We start from the raw sequence: 19,191 nt of genomic DNA, 5'->3' as shown, positions 1-19,191 counted from the left end.
CCGCTTGCCGTTCTTTGTAAAAAGATCCTCCATGCTGCCTCGCTCCCCCGCTGTATTTAAAGGAAGAACTCATTTGTTTGTATTTGGATCACATGTCAAACCCTTAATTACCTCTACTGGTAGATTTGAGGCAGCGCTTGTGTTCAATAATTAATCGCAACAAGCCTGCCGTTAATGCGGCAAGCCAATTAATCACAACAATTGTGTTGTGTTGTGTTTCTGAGGTCTGCTTCCTTTTGTTTCCTTCCTCTCTCAGTCTCTGCCAGTCATCCCCAGAAGCTGAGAAGGAGGTGGGCACCAACGACAACAGCACAGTCTTCACCAGAATCCTGGATGGGCTCCTGGACGGTTACGACAACAGGCTTCGGCCAGGGCTCGGAGGTTTGCTTCCAGCTATTTTGTGTTTTTCTTTTTTTTTCTTTTTGAAAGGAACATTTAGTAGTCTTAGTACAATAGTGCCACATTTGAACCTCCCACTGTGCTAACCTTCTAACCCTACTTTGGCCAGGGGAAGCCTGGTTTCCTGCTGTGATTTCATGCTCTGATTCATTGGAGAACGCTGGGAGACTGGCAGGTACACGGGGGTTGAAACTGTGCGAGCAGATGTGGAATTTGCTCCCGTGTCAGCCGAGGTGAAGGTGCACGCATGCAGTTGTCAGGTGCTTTTGTTTCCTGTGTTCCCCGCGAATGCATATGGCTGTCTCTTTTTCAAGCAAATCAATCAAGCCATCCTCAACACGGCCTCGATTCTGTGTGCTGAGGTGTTTTTATTCACTTCTCACCCTGGCAACAGGAGATAACCTTGAGAGGCAACAAATTGCCATTCAGAGATGGAGATGCTTGAAATGAAAGCTTTTGATTTTTCCTTTCTGCAGTCGTGCTGTTTCCCGTTGAATTTCTGCAAGCTCCTGACACTGGTCTGGTTAGGCTTGTTGGTCACGTATATACACTACTTGTTCCACGTGAGAAGGAAAGAAGGGCTTTTTTGTATTTTTGTTTTCATGCCACATGCCTGATGTGTCATTGCAAAAGCCCGTCCTCTCTCACATCCTGGTAACGGTTGCTACCTTTGACAAGAGGGCCTATAAATATATATTCAGGCTTTCATTCAACAAGCTACTCTGCACAGAGTGACCAAGCCCAGCTTCCCCTGGTCCACATTGGTATTCAGAGAGTTTTGTGATTTTGGAACAAATGAAAGAAACAAGTTGCCTGTTTTTCCTCAACATCTTTAGAAGGAATCCGCTGACAGAGAAATCATGAATCCAGGTTGCTTTGTGTGGTTTGTGTTGAGTGACCACACTGAAGCCATTGAGAGGGGCATAGGGAGGTGGGTTCAAATGCTGACACTATTGTTAAATATTGATTTAATTGATCCTAACCATTTGCATATATTAACATTAAATCTGAGCATTATTTGCTTCACAATGTTATACCTTTAAGATGTAAAACTAGTGATTTGTATATCCATAGAAAATTATTTTTGTAATCAGGGCATCTAAATGAATTTATGTCCGTTATGATATAGAAACTGGACAGTGGTTGGACAAAATAGTATATATGCTGAATTACACAAGAATAGGAAGAACTGATTTGATCAGTAATTGATTAACCTCATAACATCCACCAAGTCCACCTATATAGGGTTAGGGTTAGGCTGCACTTTAGCCACATTCTGTGCAATCAAATTACACGCATTTATTATAAGATTTTCACTTGGGTGTGCCAAATCTGGGAAATATATCATCTGGTAATGGTAGGCATCAACCTATTGGCAAATAATATGATAACTGCCAATAAGAAATAAATAATAAGCAAAAAGTCACGTGTCATAAACAAGCAGAAAAAGAAAATCATATTAACTAATGGATAATTTGCTGTTGTAAAGATTGTTATCAGCAGTGATGCCATAGACTTCCTGTCTTGTTTGAGTAGTTAATAAATGCTAGAAAGTCCCGCATTAGGAGTTATGAAGAAATAATAATGAGCAGCTCATTAATTATGACGTCCTTCCTGATGGGTTGTTCACTTGTGTCCCTTTTAGTGAAGAGCTGCCTCTTCAGTGTCTCTCTTTAACCTCCAAACCCTGTTTCCATCTGTTCTCTCTCAACAGAGAATGTCACAGAGATCAAGACAAACATTTTTGTCACCAGCTTTGGCCCCGTGTCTGACACGGAGATGGTGAGTTCATCCACAGCAAACACTACAGAGAGAGATTGGCTAAGGTGGACAAACACACATACAAGCGTCTCCAAAGCCCATCCAGGCAACTGTCGGTATTTTTAGATGGAAACATATATTTACATTTTATGAGACGACTACCGCTTTCTGGCTCCTGCTGTTCTCTGGAAGTGAGCTCATGTCCTAGTTGTGTCTTTGAAGATTGGCTCCTTTTGGCTACTTGGACACAAGGCAAAATTCATGTGGGTGATTTAAACTTTTAATGCAGCGTGACTGGCCTGTATGGAGCACAAAGAGTGCCAAAATGAAGTGAATAACTACATCATTAAATAATGAATGAAATGTGTCGTTAACTCATTCAAATGGGAAATCAATCAATCAATAATTTATTAACTGCATAAATAATTTATTGAATACATAAATAATCAAAATATTGATTCACTTTATTTAAGAAAAAGAAAAACATATTTAATTATTTCATGGCTGTAGTGCTGCAGTGCGTCACCAAATAATTGAAACTGTTACTGCAGCTTGTCAGCAGACTGTAACATCTGCTGCTTTTGTTTTCATTCGAAATGGATTCTGGGATACCTAGCTGTTCCGAGTCCATTGCATCAGTCATTATCTGGGATTGATCTGGCTTCGGTTTTGATGAAAAGGTCATTAAACTATTTACTCCGAATAAAGACTACAATTTTTTTCTGTGTATTTAAATATAGAAACTGTGTGATCGAGGCGTGAATGGACTTCACTTTTATGCATCCAAATCGAATGGAAAGCTTGCACGTTCAAAAGCACGTCAGACGAACATTTTAACGGTCACCAGTGGGTTTCACTTTTAAGAACTGGGATGTTTTTAGTTTTGTATGTGCCGTGCCTTTAATATTCTGCACCATTAATATGGGTGAAAGACGTCACAGCGCACAGTGGAGATTGGAGAATCTTTTGAGACATTTACAAGCAAAGAACCATGAGCAGCATAAAAGGGCGCAAGTCGCAGTGAACAGAACAGAACGGTGTGGCCGTTCTTTTGAGATAAAGTACTGCTTTACCTTTGTAGTCATTTCTGTGTTTCATTTCTTTCTATGTTTACTATTAAAAGTCCCCATTATTAATATTAATGTGAAGGTTAAGGTTGTGCCCATTCCTCTTTTAGTGGCTGTTTAAAGGTGTAGTTTTAACCACTGTTCAAAATCATATTTAGAAGTAATTTACAAGAAATTACTCTATTTATGCTTGTGATTTATTGGTAGATCGGCATTTAGAAATAATGCCAAAGACATGTATAAGAATCAGTGTAACTAGCTGATAGATGGATGATATTAGCCGTACCATGTGCAGGATGGGGACGTCTTTTCTTATTAGTTAGAAATTCCTATTGCATTTCTAATGTTAGTGATTAAGTATGATTTCTTTACAATTCTCAGCTATAACTATACCAAGTTTTAGGCTCTTTAATGATGTATTCTTTTATTTCCTTTTGGCACTCTTGTCGGTCCATAGACTTATTCCAACTTGTCTGAAATGAATCATCTCTTTATTAATCCTACGAACTATAAGGCTCTACCTGGATAGTAGAAAGCATTAAATCTCCCCTTTCATTAAATCTCCCGTTACACCCTGCTCCATCCCTGGCACGCTTTTGACACAGCAGTGATCAGACTTGCTACTTTGTCAGAGGAGCATGATTGATTGATTAATTGCGGCAGGAGACCTGAATGTTTCTACAGTCCATAAAAGCTTATATGTGAGCCCGATAACGCCGTTATCATTCAGCGGGCTGGCATGTTGTTTTAGTGTCTTGCTCGTTTGGTTTTCCGAGCTCAAAGCGAGTTGATATTTCACACATGAGCAAACTCAAGATGGATTTAAACGCCGCCGTGTTTAATCACAATCGCTGAAAAGTCTTCATCGATTTATGAGGACATACAGGAGGATCTGTTTTCCCTTTAGCTTGTCCTTTATGTCACATTTTGAACGTGAGAAAAAAAATCTTTATTCAGTTTATTTAGGTTTTGTGCAGGGGAAAAAAAAAATCACACTGATGACGTAGAATCTGAAAAACTGACAAAATGGGTGTATTAAATATGATACTTTGCTTTGAGAGGTTAAAAACACACAGCCAGAGGAAGATCTGTTCCCTTTAGCATCCTCAGTGATAAAGTAATCATTGAGCTGACACACTAGTACACAAGCCAGTTGCACGTGATTACTCACAGCACAGCGCACGGCTATATCTTCTCATATTTTTTTCCTTTTTAATCCCGTTTAATAATGCAAACTGCACCTGTTAACACTGTGATGTTTCTTTTTTTAAATTGCTCCCCACAGGTTTGTAATCAGGGGATAAAGAATGTAACCGTTTTAACAGACATGCATCTGAAACTATTTTTTTTAAAAATTTCCAAAAAAGGACTTTTTGCTTTTCTACAAAATCCAGGGTTAGACTTCCAAGCTAGGTTTGAGGTCATTGGCGACGATGACGTTAATCTCAGGTTGACATCCACCAGGTCACTTGTGATTGGGTTTCGTTTGACTCACATACCAAACAGGCGGATTTCACATGCAGTGTCAAACATGCATGATACTAACCTAACCCAAGACAAGTGGTTTAGTAGCTGGTGGATGTTTTGAGGTTAAGAAGGTTGATTTTATATTTTCTACATGTTTCGTTTGGGCGCTTCTTCACTTAAAACCCAACCAGGATCTTTTTCCCCTTTGCTGTTCGCCTTAGGAGTACACCATAGACGTGTTCTTCCGTCAGAGCTGGAAGGATGAGCGCCTGTGCTTCAAAGGGCCCATGGAGATGCTGCCATTAAACAACCTGCTGGCCAGCAACATCTGGACCCCAGATACTTTCTTTCTTAACGGCAAGAAGTCTATAGCTCACAACATGACCACGCCCAACAAGCTGCTGAGGCTCAAGGATGACGGCACCTTGCTTTACACAATGAGGTATGATGGATTCCCTGTATAACGAGCCGTGACTAAGAACAAATGATCAAAAAACCGTACAGAGCCGTACAGAGGCTCAAGGTTTCTCGGGATTCTGAAGTGAACCTCATAGTTATCTGTCCTTCATCATTTACTGAATACTAGACCAGACAACAGCAGCAAGGCCAATATTACACAATAAAGCTTTGAATGTAGAAAAATTGATATGCGACTCAGCCTGCAGGAGAATACTGACATCCAGTGGACAATGAGAGGTACGATTCCTCATAGAGATCGTTCATACCAGCAGTAAGCCTATTTAAACACTTTTATTCCTTTAATTTTTTTCCCTTTTGCTAATGCTGAGAGTCACAGACCAAATCTCTTTTCAGGGAAATCATTCATTATGAAAAAGCGTCCTTGTTGTGAACTCGTTTTTGGCAGTAATTTACTGGTAAGTTGGAGCCAGAAAGGAAGGAAAAGTAGGCCAACAGAGACCTCCAAAAGGGTGATCGCTATGCGCTAAACCACTAGCAGATATGGATAAACACCAGTGTAGTCTAAGCTTTAAAAATGAGGAAAGAAAGCGTAGTGAAAGCACCCCTACGACAGAGAAATTATCATGTTCCTGTTAGCAGGTCACAGAGTGACCTTTCGACCAGTACATTAAAATAATTCTGTGCTCATTCTCAGAAGTCACTGCAGCTGCAGGTCTTAAACAGAGACTCCATCACGGATGAGAGCACTTCATCTGATAGCAGCAACACCCGCAGGGGGAGTAACGCAGCACGGAGGGCAGATTATCTGTATGCAGCCGCCGGTGACATATATACGTTTCCAAAAGAGGACACATTCACACGTAACACACATGAACCAACTCAAGAGCACACACACACTGCGGGTGTGAAGCAGGTTGTAAGATCTAACATGATGCTAACCTTTGACCTCAGAGCTTAATAAGTAAAGGGTTGTGTGACTGGTTCATCTCTGTAAGTGTGAAGTGATGGAAATGTATGGACACGTACATTTATGTTCAAATGGAAAAAAATGTAACTGTGCAAGTGTGTTGTTGAATCTAAAAATGGCATCAGATCCTCTGTCACAGTAGAAAAGAAGCAGCAGTAGGCCTGCTTTTAATCGTGTGATTGTAACTGAACAGTTGTCGTTACCAGCAGTGCTTAACCATGTGCAGGTTTCCATATTACACACACACACACACACACACACACACACACACACACACACACACACACGAAAACATCAGGATCAGGGTACTTTAAGGTAACAGCTAACTGCAATAGCTAGCTAGCTGGACACCTATCTATCTAGCTCTCTATCTATCTAGATAGATAGATTGTTCTGGCCTCTATTAACTTTAAATATGTTTTTTGATGGTGGTTGACAAACAGCTTCTACAATAAGTAGATTGCCCTCATTTTCTTGTGGCTCTTTTGTCATTGCATATCAGCAAGCACTTGGAGCCAACAAGGAAAATAAATATATATATAGTCACAGAAACTAGTCAATTGTTTAAGAGCTTTAGTCTCTATTGGAACATTACAAAATCATGAAAATCCTCTTGCTAAACATGCCCAAAATATAAACGGAGGTCAGAGTGTGTACAAGTAGCTCAGGATTCAGATAATTAGATAGCACTCAGTTTCAGACTGTTTGCTTTTGAAGTCATGGCCTGCACCAAGGCCAATTATAACATAAATAATATTGAATATTGTACACAGTATGTGGAGTTATGAGTTATTCACATCTTCTTGCACTCTCAGTGTATTGAACATGTCAGTCCCCATGTATACAGCAGATTAATACACTCAATAAACAGAGGTGCAGACATACTGCCGTTCACATAACTGCACATTATAAGACATTTACACACGCCCCGCATTTTTTCTTCAGCAACATGCATGGGTGTCAATGGAAGCTCATCAGTTTTCTCCTCTAAATGCAATTGCGCACCGCATCATTTGAAAAGCATTACTCAGCGGAGAAGCGGCCGGGTTTACAGAGCAAATTTCAATGCATTTGTCTCCATGGATAATTCTTAAAATGCCACGTCTGTCAGCACACCGCAAACTTAATGCATTATTATCATTATAGCCAGATACCAGATAGGCTGCTACATCAGCTGTATGGAAGCTCTGTATTACTCACGCAGGGAGTGCATTGCACACCATTGTCATTAGGTACAGCTCAGTTGCCATTATCATTTGTGCTGATGTGCTGCTATTGCCTATAGACTCTCTGACTAATCATTTGAACATAACACCACACTCACTAATATGTTATATGAATTGTAATGGCAGGTTCTTATCAAACTGTATTTTTTACGTTTTAACACTTTCAACTGTTCTTCCTTTGTTATTTTTCACACCTTATATTGATTATATAACTATGAAACACTCTCAGAATTATGGGTACAGTGAAAGTCCCTGTCCATCCGTCCACATTGATGTTACCCGCAGGGCTAATTAGTGGACCTCAAAGTATCTATATGTACTTTTCTGATGGCCAGAAAGTAAATATGTGGTCCCAAACTGTAAAATTGAAATATTTCTACCATTTCCTCTGGCGTTTAACATCCACCAGAGTGCTGAGGCACTTAGGGTTATGGCTGAGGTCACACGTTTATGAAGGGGCATAGTTTAAAAATGTAATGATTTTATTGTTTCTACTAAATTGTCACCAGCTGTTTAAAACTGGTCTCTGTCATATATAAAACAGGGCACAATAAGTACCCCCTGCCAAGGGTATGATGACAGTACCTTAGAGGGTACCCTCCCCAGTGGTTTATGTATAAATAAATCTGACTTACATAATTTTGCCAGTAAATAAACTAGTACTGTGGTACTAGAGTGAGGGACTATATTAAATCTCCAAAAAGTTGATTCTGTTCATCTGGACGTAGCGTTTTGTGGGAGAAACGTTTTGTCACTCATCCAAGTGACTTCTTCAGTCTCAGCTGACTGCAGGTTTCCCCAATCTTATAAACAGTACATTTGCATAATGACTGAAACCAGCCCACTGAAGGAACAATGGGCTGGGAGGTCAGTTCCTTAATCTTAATTCTGCAAATTCTCATGACCATTGATCAACAACCACTGACCAAAACCCACTGATCACAGACCAATGATTAATGGCCATGAGTACTGTTCGGAGACAGTTGGGGAATGGCTGCAATCACAGCATTGTACGATGGCCACTTAAAGCCACGCGTCGCACAGAAGCAGACCAACACATGGCCGCTCACACGGCGATGGGAAATCGAACGTTTCTGGTATGCCTGAGCTTGCAGAAAAGTTGGAGAAGTCGGACAACGTATATTAAAGTATTTCATTAGCTTCTATGGTTAAAATAGTTCAGATAGCCTCTTTCAGTGTCAAATTCTGAGTTTTTACTCCTTCTATCAAGAAAAACTTTTAGCCGAACAAGATTTTTCTGTTCCCAGTACAAAAGCAGACTAGCCCACAAACATCCGACAGTTGCTGGAGAGGTTTCAGGAGAGTTAGCAGGTTCTTCGGGTTACCCCCCCTTGTAGGATATACAAGAAGTTTTCAAAATGTGCCTTTTAGTGTGACAAGACAGTTGGTGTGGCATTGTGCCTTGGTGGTTAATACAGCATAAAGCTCCTGGACTCTCTGGCTCTGTTGTCCGACTTCTCCAACTTTTCTGCAAGCTCAGGCGTACCAGAAACTTTAGATTTCCCATCGCTGTGTGAGCGGCCATGTGTTGGTCTGCTTCTGTGCGACGCGTGGCTTTAAGTTCAACCCCATGCCTGCCTTTAAGGCATGCAGGAGTCAGTCTAATCCGTTATTTAAACTAGATCCGCAATGAGATGCCTGGCTTTTGACTTTTAAAGGCACCGAGTTAGACTCTGTTCTCTTTACAGCCATCCTGGCTAATGAGGCTACATGAATAATTAGAACATGGTATAATAGCCGACAGCCATGTTCTCATTTATTTATCCCAAAGACACTCTTTCCTCTTCCGCGCAGAGAACCCTCGAGCTGTGTCGACACAGTTGGATGGTACTGCACTGATGTGGAAAGCAAACCGAGCCCCCACCCCCACCGCCACGAAACATTCGCCTTCGCTAGGCCCAGAAGTGCAGAAGTGGCCTCCTGTCCCACTTTGTTCTGCTTTGTTCACCTTAATGATATAATTGGGAAACCTCCTGCAGTCGCCGCATACTGTACAGGCAGGGGGTACTGGAGCGTAAAACAAAAACACGTCCCGTGTGGATTGCGCGCCATCCTCAGTGACACATTTGTCAGAAAGATTATAATAGAGTTCAGTTAAGAGGAAAAATAGCTGCTACTCTGTGACTAATGTTGAGGTATGCATGAGCGGCTAAAGCAGAAAACAAGTAAAACGAGTCATTTCATCTAAACGTATGTTTGTGTGCACTTAGTTTATCCTTCATTCAGCTCATTAACCTCATTGTAGTCACATCACCGCTGTGCTGTTATTATTTGTCATCACGCAAAGAGTGGAACTACCCAGAGGGATTTGATTTAATCTGGGACAGATAATTATGTTTTGTGTGTTGTTGGTTTTTATGCCTGATTTAATTAATCTGGCTGCTCTTTCAGGGCACAGAGAGGTGTCGTCACAGCGGTTGAAGTGATAACGCCATGTCTCGGATGACTGTGAATACCCAATAACAAATAAAACATTAAAAAAAAAACTGTCGTTATGTTAATTGAGGATTTAAAATGAGTGGAAGGTGACTGATGAACATCATCAAATCATGCTAATGCTCTCATTTGTTTATAATAAAAATGTGTTTGCCTTAAGGTCAGTTCAGAAGAAAACAAAACTGAAGCAACCTCAGTTTTTTTTTTCTTTTGGTGGGGGAACAACCAAGCCCTCTGACCACCAGGTGGCAGTATTGTCACTTGTGTGCTAAGGGAGAGTTGCTGGATTTGCAAGTGATGAGAGTACACCACCATTTTACTGTTATGTGATTAATTTCCTGGCAATTTCACCTACTGATAGCACTGATTAAAAAACAATAAATATCTCAAACAATGTGTGTTTTCAGGTCCCTTCTATTCTGTATCTCTCCCTTTATGATAGATAGCTGAGTAAAAGATGTGATGCACCCCATGTTACACTATAAGTGACTTACTGTGTTATATATGTTTTGTCTTAGATTGACCATATCAGCAGAATGCCCCATGCAGCTGGAGGATTTTCCCATGGATGCCCACGCCTGCCCTCTCAAATTTGGCAGCTGTGAGTAAAAAAACAAAAACAAAAAAGCCCTCCTGTGAATGTCGATCCCTATATTTATTTTCCTGTCTGCTAATCCCAGCTACTATGATACACAGTGGAGATTTTCCAGTCCAATGCAGCGTTTTATGCTAAAGTTTAATCTCAATTTAAAAAAACAAAAAGAGGCTCTGTTTATTTTGGGGATAATTAATTCACTCATTATCGAGATTATCAAGATTGCTGAGTTTGCAATCCACGATTTTCTTTTCTTAAAGCAAGACTGTAAGACTTTTATTGAGCACAAGACTTTGGCATTTTCCATTATACCATACTTGTCACTTTTGTCTGCAAAGTTTTTTGTCTGCAAAAAGAAACTAAATGCAAAACTTTTAGATGTATTAAGTATTATCTTTAGGTGCAATGTAGAGCTAAATGCTGAACTTCCACAGTACATGGAAAGTAAGTTTTGGCATACTAGACATCTTAGCAAAGAACCAGTTGTATCTTGACTTTTTTATACTTTCTTGAGAATGGTAAATGGCCTGTATTTGTATAGCGCTTTACTTAGTCCCTAAGGACCCCAAAGCGCTTTACACTACATTCAGTCATTCACCCATTCACACACACTACACACACAAGCTACATTGTAGCCACAGCTGCCCTGGGGCACACTGACAGAGGCGCCCTAATAAATAATTTGTTTCCATTTCTTTAGTTTAATCAATAGAAAATGCAAAAGGTAACACAGTTTGATGTATAAAAGACCATTTTTGATTCAATAAGGTGATTCCTAAAAGACTATAAAGCAAAAATGTGGTATATCTCAGCATGGTGTGCAATGTGTCCTTAACACATTTGAGGAAACTGGACAAATGGAGGAACAAGAAAAACTGGAAGGAAAAGTCAGCAGCATACAAACAGTTTTGTAGAGTCACGAATCCCTAATTTAATATGTTTGCTTCAAGTTGTTGTCCGTATGTACAGAGGTGTTCAGGATTAAGCTACAATAGTCAGTGTCTACAGCCATCTGTAAAACATACTGGTGCCTCTGTCATAGTTTGGGGCTGCAGTGAGGCAGTAAAAGCGTACCGAGATAGAAAATCACTCAGTGGAACACTAGCAGTCATTGATTGGCCTCCTCAGAGTCCGCACCTGAGCATTGTGGAAGCATTGCAGGATCAATTGACAGAAAATGTAACATAAGGCAACTAACATCTTAAGATGAGCTTTGAATGTCCCTCAAGAAGCCTGGAGAGCTATTCTTAAGGATGTCCTCAAAGACATTAGAAGAAGACGTTCTTAAGAAAGCTCAGGATATGTTTAAAAATAATAATGGTCTCTCCAAATATTGACTTTGATATATATCTATTTATTCGTATCAATATTGAACCGTTCGATACAGTGCTTTCAGTTCGGTACGCATATGTATCGAACAATACAAAATTTTTAATTTATTTTATCAACTTTTCTTCTGACGATGCTGTCTGTGCTGAGCGCTCAGTGGATCTGCGCTCGACAGTGCAGCCTTGGCAGAGTAGTCGAATGCAGATTCACTGAGCGCAGGGCAAGCTAGCGAGACAGACCAAATTCATGGGCTGCATCCTCCTGAGGCCGCATTTGTAGACCGATTACATCACAGCGACGCGCCGAAGGCTGTCCAAATTCGTAGGCTGTGTCCCAATTCAGGGTCTGCACGCTTGAAGTCCGCATTTTAAGTGCGGTTACGTCACCGCCACGTGACGACGGCTGTCTCAATTCGAAGTGTACTTCAAATGCATATCCCAAATGCGCCGTCGATTCCCCCAAATATCAAGCGTGGTCCAGTGCACGCTTCGTGGTCCCTTATATCCCACAATTCATAGCGCGGCGGTGGGTGTGGATAATTAACACGGCAAAAAAATACGGCAGAAGGGAGCGGCCGAAGAATGAACTGTCAAAAGTAATTATATATGATGTCACTTATTTATGTGTGAATGTTTAATAATGAAGACATTGCAAAACATTGCTGTTGGCCACATGTCGGCAAAGTTGTGTGACATTAGTGATGCTTGTACTTTCAGCCTTAACTTTGTTTTAAAGCCCCCCCCTCTCTCTCTCTCTACATATATATATATATATATATATATATATATATATATCCATCCATCCATCCATTCGCTTCCGCTTATCCTTTTCAGGGTCGCGGGGAGCCTATCCCAGCTGTCATAGGGCGAAAGGCGGGGTACACCCTGGACAGGTCGCCAGTCTGAATTGAACTCAGGACCTTCTTGCTGTGCGGCAACAGTGCTAACCACCGTGCCACCGCGCTGCCGTATATATGTGTATATATATATATATATATATATATATATATATATATATATATATATATATATATATATATATATATATATATATATATATATATATATATATATATATATATATATATATAAAATATATATATATATAAAATAATAATCTGACAATACTATAATATTGGCCATATTATATTTACATTACCACAGTGAGATGATTTTAGTCTCATGAATAACATCAGCTAATTGTTATTTACTAACTAATCTTAAATGACTGTTCAGTACAGAAATGAAGCCCAACAATCATGTTTTACAGTCCTGTGGTCTCAGCCTCAGATACTCAACTAATCAAAGTGATGTCATGACAAAAATGAATGACCAACAAAACATTTTTCTTCTTCATTTATGTCACATCTCCTTTCTCCTTCATGTATGTCACGTTTCTCGCAGTTAGTATCATGGTTGCTAGGCAACCTGAACAGCGCGACGAAGGCTAGACCGTTCCCTTTCACAAGCCTCTCACTTCCGCACTTCTCGTACGCACCGTATGTAGTACGCGTAGTGCGCGTACTTCAAGCGTGCAGACCCTGAATTGGGAAACAGCCGTAGACTCCTTCGAATGCAGCCGACAAATGCTTCCTCCTTTTCCCCGAATTTGAAGGATGGGTCAGGTGTGTCCTTTGTGGCCTACCATATCCCAGAATTCATAGCGCGGCCCAGCCAAACTCCAGTTTCCAACAATGGTGGCCACTAAGAAGTTGTAAAATTACTCTTACTAATCTTTCTGGGTCACAAAATAAACTTTTAACATATTTTCAGGTGAGAAAGTACCTGTGTAAACATGAAATATGTGCTCGGTTTATCGAGATATCGCATATTTGCAAAAGTGCTTCGACGTTTTCGGAGACGTCTGCTACCCACCAGCTCAATAGCTAGTCGGGAGCTCGAGGGTCACTGAAGCCACCGAGAACGGCACAACTCCCGGTACATCATTTACAGATCACCGCAGACTTTCGCTACTCAGGTTAAACGTAATATATAAACCACTTAGACAACCTAAAAATGTTATTGTTTGGCTTTTTCGGTGTTTTGTTTGTTCGTGAGTGAATCGGTTTGGCTGAGATTAAAGTTATTAGATTAGATTAGATAAAATAAAACTTTATTAATCCCTCGGGTGGTTTTCACACAGCTGAATAATTGTCAAACAGAAAACTGATTAAACAGAAGTATGAGACAGTCGAGAATTTACGCCAGTGTCCTGTTATATTTTAGATAGCAAGGAGCAGTTTATTAAACTCCACCAAGACAGCGGTGACGCTAATCAGAAGGTGACGCTAATCAGAAGGCTAGACCGTCCATTTTCCCCAGCTGTTTACTTCCGGCCTACCCTGAGGACCCGGCCTTTGCGGTACGTGGACCGGGTCCTCAGGAGGATGCAGCCCATGAATTTGGACACGACCAGAAGTTAAGCTCTCCTTGCAACATGGCAAATTGAACCTCCCCCACCCTCATTCAGATCTGGCGTTTGGAGCTATTTTTGTTTTCATGTGACGTATGACCCTGAAGGTAAGCGCGTCATGGTAAAAGTAAAACACTATGTTGGATGTGGCACGCAATGCTCAATTACATGGGTGGGAACTAGTGTGTTAGCGCAGTTAGCTCGTTAACGTGTTGGCCATCCAGCCCCACGCACGGGGCGATCCGCGGTAGCTCGATAACGGAGATTTCTCCGTGTTGTGGCGTTAACGTCATTTCAACGAGATTAACGCTGACAGCACTAGTGGGAACACAACGAATATGACTGCACATTTACTCCGACAGCATCCTAGTGCAAAGACAAGTGGAAGCAGACAAAAACAACAAACACGCATGCTACAAACTTTACCCGAGTCATTTAGACAGCCGTTAGCACATGATTCTCCTTATGGGGACCTGATATGTTTAATGTGCTGCTGAGAATATAGCCCAGAAGAAGCGGATAGTATAGCTTTTAGTTTGGAAAGAGCCATTTCTCTGTAATAAACTCTCTTTTCCAAAGATGAAATTACAAAATTACTTTGTTGTTTCAGCAACATTAAATTTAAAAACTGTACTTTTGAGTTGAAATATATATTTATAATTTTAATAAATGACAAATTAAAAAGGCATGAACATTTATTTTTGTATCGAAAAAATATCGAACCGTGACACCAAAGTATCAAACTGAACCGAACCGTGAATTTTGTGTATCGTTGCACCCCTAATATATATATATATATATATGTGTGTGTGTGTGTGTAAAGAAATGAGGGATGGCTCTAGACATACATTTGCACTGCACCCTATATGCAGTGTTGGGACTAACGCGTTATTAAGTAACGCGTTACAGTAACTACGTTATTATTGTGGTAACGAGCACAGTAACTAGTTATTATGCCAAAATCAGGAACGCGTTACTCGTTACTGGGATTTAGATAGGGTCGTTACTCGTTACTTCGTGTGGTGGCATCGCGGAGTTTCCACAGATTCAGTAACATTAGCAAGTGGTGGAGGCAGCAGGTGGATGAAGGAAAAGGGACGCAGAAGGAAAAGAGACCCGAGGCGGCCGCCGGTCCAAGTGTGAACTGAACTTCAGGTAAGAAGTTATGACCTGCAGTCTCTCTGGGTCAGATATGAACCAAGTTTAGGTGGAGTTTATTTTCGTTATTCTGACTTTTTCCGTACTGCGTGCTAGCTAGCATGACGGAGTTTCTATACAGCTGGGTGGGTGCTATGAAGTTAATGATGTTGAACCTTATTTTGTTCATAAGTTATTAGAGTTGCCAACCGTCCCGTCTGGTATTCAGAGAAAATATTACGCGTTTCTTATTGAGGTGAAAAGGAACAGTTTGTCCCGTAATTCAGCTACAATGAAAAAGGCACAAAGCTGGAGTTATTCTGTGTCTTTGCTGCACAGCTGCCTCTTCTTCTTTCATTCTCCCCCCTCCCTCTACTTCAATCATGAAACTGATCAATGATCAGCTGATCGGCTCTCTTGTTTGTTTATCGCCCACTTTGCGCCGAAAGAGGAAACCAGCGGATGTCGCGCTAAACAACAGCAGCACGTTTGATCAGCTGTTGTTAGAATTTATTTAATATTAATTTCTAGTATCAGCTGATGTTTGCTGGAGCCACAGCTGTAAAGCTGCTGGTCATGATATGGTTTGGTTATCTGGTGAGAGGGAAACATGAAGATGAAACCAGGAGATGTCCTTACTGGATCATCAGAGCTGAACAGGTGATGGAGAAACAGGTTTACCTTTTAGGTGACATGAATGAGTTGAAGGGAAGTTATGAACTGTTTCTGAGAGACAAATAACACCAGGATCCTTTTTTAGGTAGCTGACAGCTGGTAACTGTGCAGGTGCGGATCTAGCAAAGTGTGGCCAAGGGGGCATGTAGGGCATTAACAGGGAATGGGGGGCACAAAGAAATACTTTTCTTTCTTATTCTCATTTAAAATATCTAGCTTTTAAAAAATAATTATCTGAATCTTACAACAAACGATTGATAGATTGATGCATATATACCATCAGAACAGTGTACATCACTGTCACAACTGTGTTTGTTTTCATTCAAAGGCTTTATGATTTTTCCTATAATGGTGGGCCAGTTTCTAGTCAAAATGCCCGGGCCAATTTTCTTTCCCAGTCCAGCTCTGTATGCAGCTCATCTGCAGTCTGGTGTTACCTACATCTTCCTATTCAGAAGGCAGAATTTCTGAGTTCTGAGTACAATCGAAAGCACCACGACTGCAGTTTTTGTGTTGGATGTAAAAGGCGCACATGACTCTGTGACGTAGGCTAGAATCATGGCAGCAGTCAATGACGGTCCAGGCGTGGGATTTCTCTCGTGGAAATATGCACGTTATCATATCCTTTCTATTGGTAGGTGGCACAGTGCACTTGTGGCAAGTAAGCAAGCTAGAAGACTGGCAAAGTTATGGAAGAAACACATTAACAAGAGAATTCTGAGTAAAACCAAAGTTACTTTTCCTAGTAACTAGTTACTTTGAAAGTAACGAGTAACTTGAAGTAACTGAGTTACTTTTGAGAGAAGTAACTAGTAATGTAACTAAGTTACTATTTTAAAGTAACTTACCCAACACTGCCTATATGTAATTATTATTTAGCTATAATAAGCTAAATGCTATACTACAGCTGTTTAGCAGTTTGTTAGAACATCAAATCAAGAAAACTCAAAGTCAGTGAAAAGACTCAAGCATATCAGTTACATAGCTGAAGACCTACTAAAGATGTACCTAAACTTTATGTTTTAGCTTTCTGAGTCTATATTTATGGCTCTGTATCGACTATTAAAAACTTCAGAAGGGAAGAGATTACCGAAGTCCTCCTACGCTTAATTAGGTTAATGACTGGAAGGGTTGTCCCCAATGCCCTCTTAACTTGACGCCTTGTCTGTGTGCCCTCCCAGCAAGGACGCATATAGAAACTTGAGTGGCCCTGTGGGTATTTAAAGACAGAGCTGGCCAAATGCCACACCTAAGGAGCCTGTTGTACTAAAGGGATGAGACTCCTGGATTTTCAGTGAGATGCAGCCCGCCCACATTCACCACGTAAAAGAAGCACAACGGATTGCAATCCAATTATGGAAGCTGCTGGGCTTTCCCATGGCAAAATCTAACCTCTCCCCCTGCACTACCCCACAGGTAAACGGTGTCAGTGTGCAATAACAACAGGCAAAGGTGCTCTTTCATCATTCCATGTCATTATAACTACACAATGCATTGCTAGATCTAAAAAAAGAAAGTTTCTGATGTTTCCTGTTTTTACCATCACATTCATTTTAATGAGCTAATCATCAACGAACCAATGTTCTCTCGGTTTGTTTTCAGTTGCAGCTACCAGAAGCTTTAGTTAAAGCCATCACCAGCTCGCAAACTAGCTTTCACTTGATCTTGTCATCTTGCTGTCTGGTTTTATCTGTAACAGAGTGCAGTAGGTGGATATTAGATATCTCAGTAACCTAAAGCTTTACATTTGCTTGTCGTAAAAAGTCTAGATTTCAACTGAGTCATTTTTACCTGATAAAACCTGTAAGTATTTTGCTTTGTAAAGCAAATAGCAACAACTTCAATCACTATTTTCCAATTGGATTAATGCATGACAAGCACAGTCCTGGGTCATAGTCATGAAAGACTTAAACCTATTTTCGATAGGCCTCTATATCCTCTCCCTTTGTAACATTGTAATGATTTGTCATGCTATTAAAGCATGGAGGTTTACTGTACACTAAGTCGTCCTGGGTAAAGGGTAACTAATCCCTTACTCTGACCTACTAATTTAGCTTCTGTACGGCCTTAAGCTCTACAGTTCTCAAGTATACACTAAGGATATACACTAAGAGGAGTAATACTAATCAGTAATCAGTGGGCTTATAGTCTATTTTTTTATGTAGTACTTCTCAATTCAGTTAAGTTCACCAGCACTATATGACTTCAAAACAGTTTAAACAAGTCTGCAGAATTATATACTGGAGACCATTAAAGACAATAGAGCTATAAAAAGATACATGATGAACTGACTAAAAAAACAAGACAGTTCTGACAGTCATATAGCATCTGCACCAAGGGCAACAGAGACAGAAGAACAATTGCCAAAGAAAACTACTTTCTGCAAAATTGCTGTGTGATTACCATAATTGACGGCTCTGTGATAGAAAAAAAGGCCAGTCATTTGGAACTTTGCAAAGCTGGTGTTTATGGATAGGCGGGTGTTTAGAAATTCCTCGTTCCATGAAACGGGGCATAAAAATGCAGATGATGATGTGAGGTGCACAAAACCTGAGCCCCAGAGCGGTGGGAAAAACAATCAAGCGTGGTCTAACGACTTAGCCTGCCTTCCCTTCAACCCACAATGATCCCACTGAATGGCAGTGAATCATTTTATGATTGTTCTCCTTCTTTGAGCCTTTATATATTCTAAGATATGAATCTCTGAATTATTTCTGTAATCCCACCAATCAGAGCTCAACTTCGCCTACTCTGTAATGACAGCCTGTTGAGCCAAAGTTTGACCCTGACCTCTGGACTGCCACCACCATTCATATGATGTTACTTGTCATTTACTCAAACACCTATAATTACACTTCGCAAGCAATATTTTGTAGTCACGGCAGTTTCTGACTACATGTTGCTATACTTGTCTAGATATAGGCAGTAAAACAATTCCTTCCTTTTTGTTGGTGCCAGGTCTCACATAAGCCCATATGGTGCAAATAAATCTCACACCAAATAAGGGGAGGCATCAAATTGGAAAAATCGACTAGGCTAAATATCAGCCTTGTTCCACATTTCAGCAATGTAAATCAGAGCACTCAAAGTAAAGTAAAGCATGCAGATCTCAGGATCCATGGGTGTGCTGCCAAACTGCATTTACACATTGGCGACTTAATTCATTATTCAATCAATTATGTTAGACATGGAAATAGGATCAGCCAGGTCCTAATGGCAAATCAAAGTCTTTTTTTATTGTTGCAACAAATACAAAGAGAGATGATTTACACGAGCAGT

At 40.5% G+C, this 19,191-nt stretch overlaps 3 protein-coding genes across 4 annotated transcripts in view; 2 read left to right on the top strand and 1 right to left on the bottom strand.

Annotated features, from left to right (window-relative positions):
* Positions 1–19,191, top strand: part of LOC145424226 (uncharacterized) — a 474,743-nt gene that overhangs the window by 375,770 nt on the left and 79,782 nt on the right. The window lies entirely within an intron of this gene.
* Positions 1–19,191, top strand: part of LOC113016987 (gamma-aminobutyric acid receptor subunit alpha-5-like) — a 46,906-nt gene that overhangs the window by 2,222 nt on the left and 25,493 nt on the right. Inside the window, exons 3-6 of the mRNA XM_026160236.2 lie at positions 257–381; positions 2,114–2,181; positions 4,916–5,136; positions 10,283–10,365. Coding sequence (XP_026016021.1) covers positions 257–381; positions 2,114–2,181; positions 4,916–5,136; positions 10,283–10,365 — 497 coding nt within the window. The remainder of the gene's footprint in view (positions 1–256; positions 382–2,113; positions 2,182–4,915; positions 5,137–10,282; positions 10,366–19,191) is intronic.
* LOC113016986 (gamma-aminobutyric acid receptor subunit beta-3-like) overlaps positions 1–19,191 on the bottom strand; it is a 97,101-nt gene that overhangs the window by 64,114 nt on the left and 13,796 nt on the right. The gene's annotated exons all lie outside the window — the stretch shown is intronic.

The sequence above is a fragment of the Astatotilapia calliptera genome, chromosome 23 (genome assembly GCF_964374335.1).
Source record: "Astatotilapia calliptera chromosome 23, fAstCal68.1, whole genome shotgun sequence".
Lineage (NCBI taxonomy): Eukaryota > Metazoa > Chordata > Actinopteri > Cichliformes > Cichlidae > Astatotilapia > Astatotilapia calliptera.
Note: the sequence above shows the minus strand (reverse complement) of the source record. Positions and strands in the feature narration are given on the sequence as shown.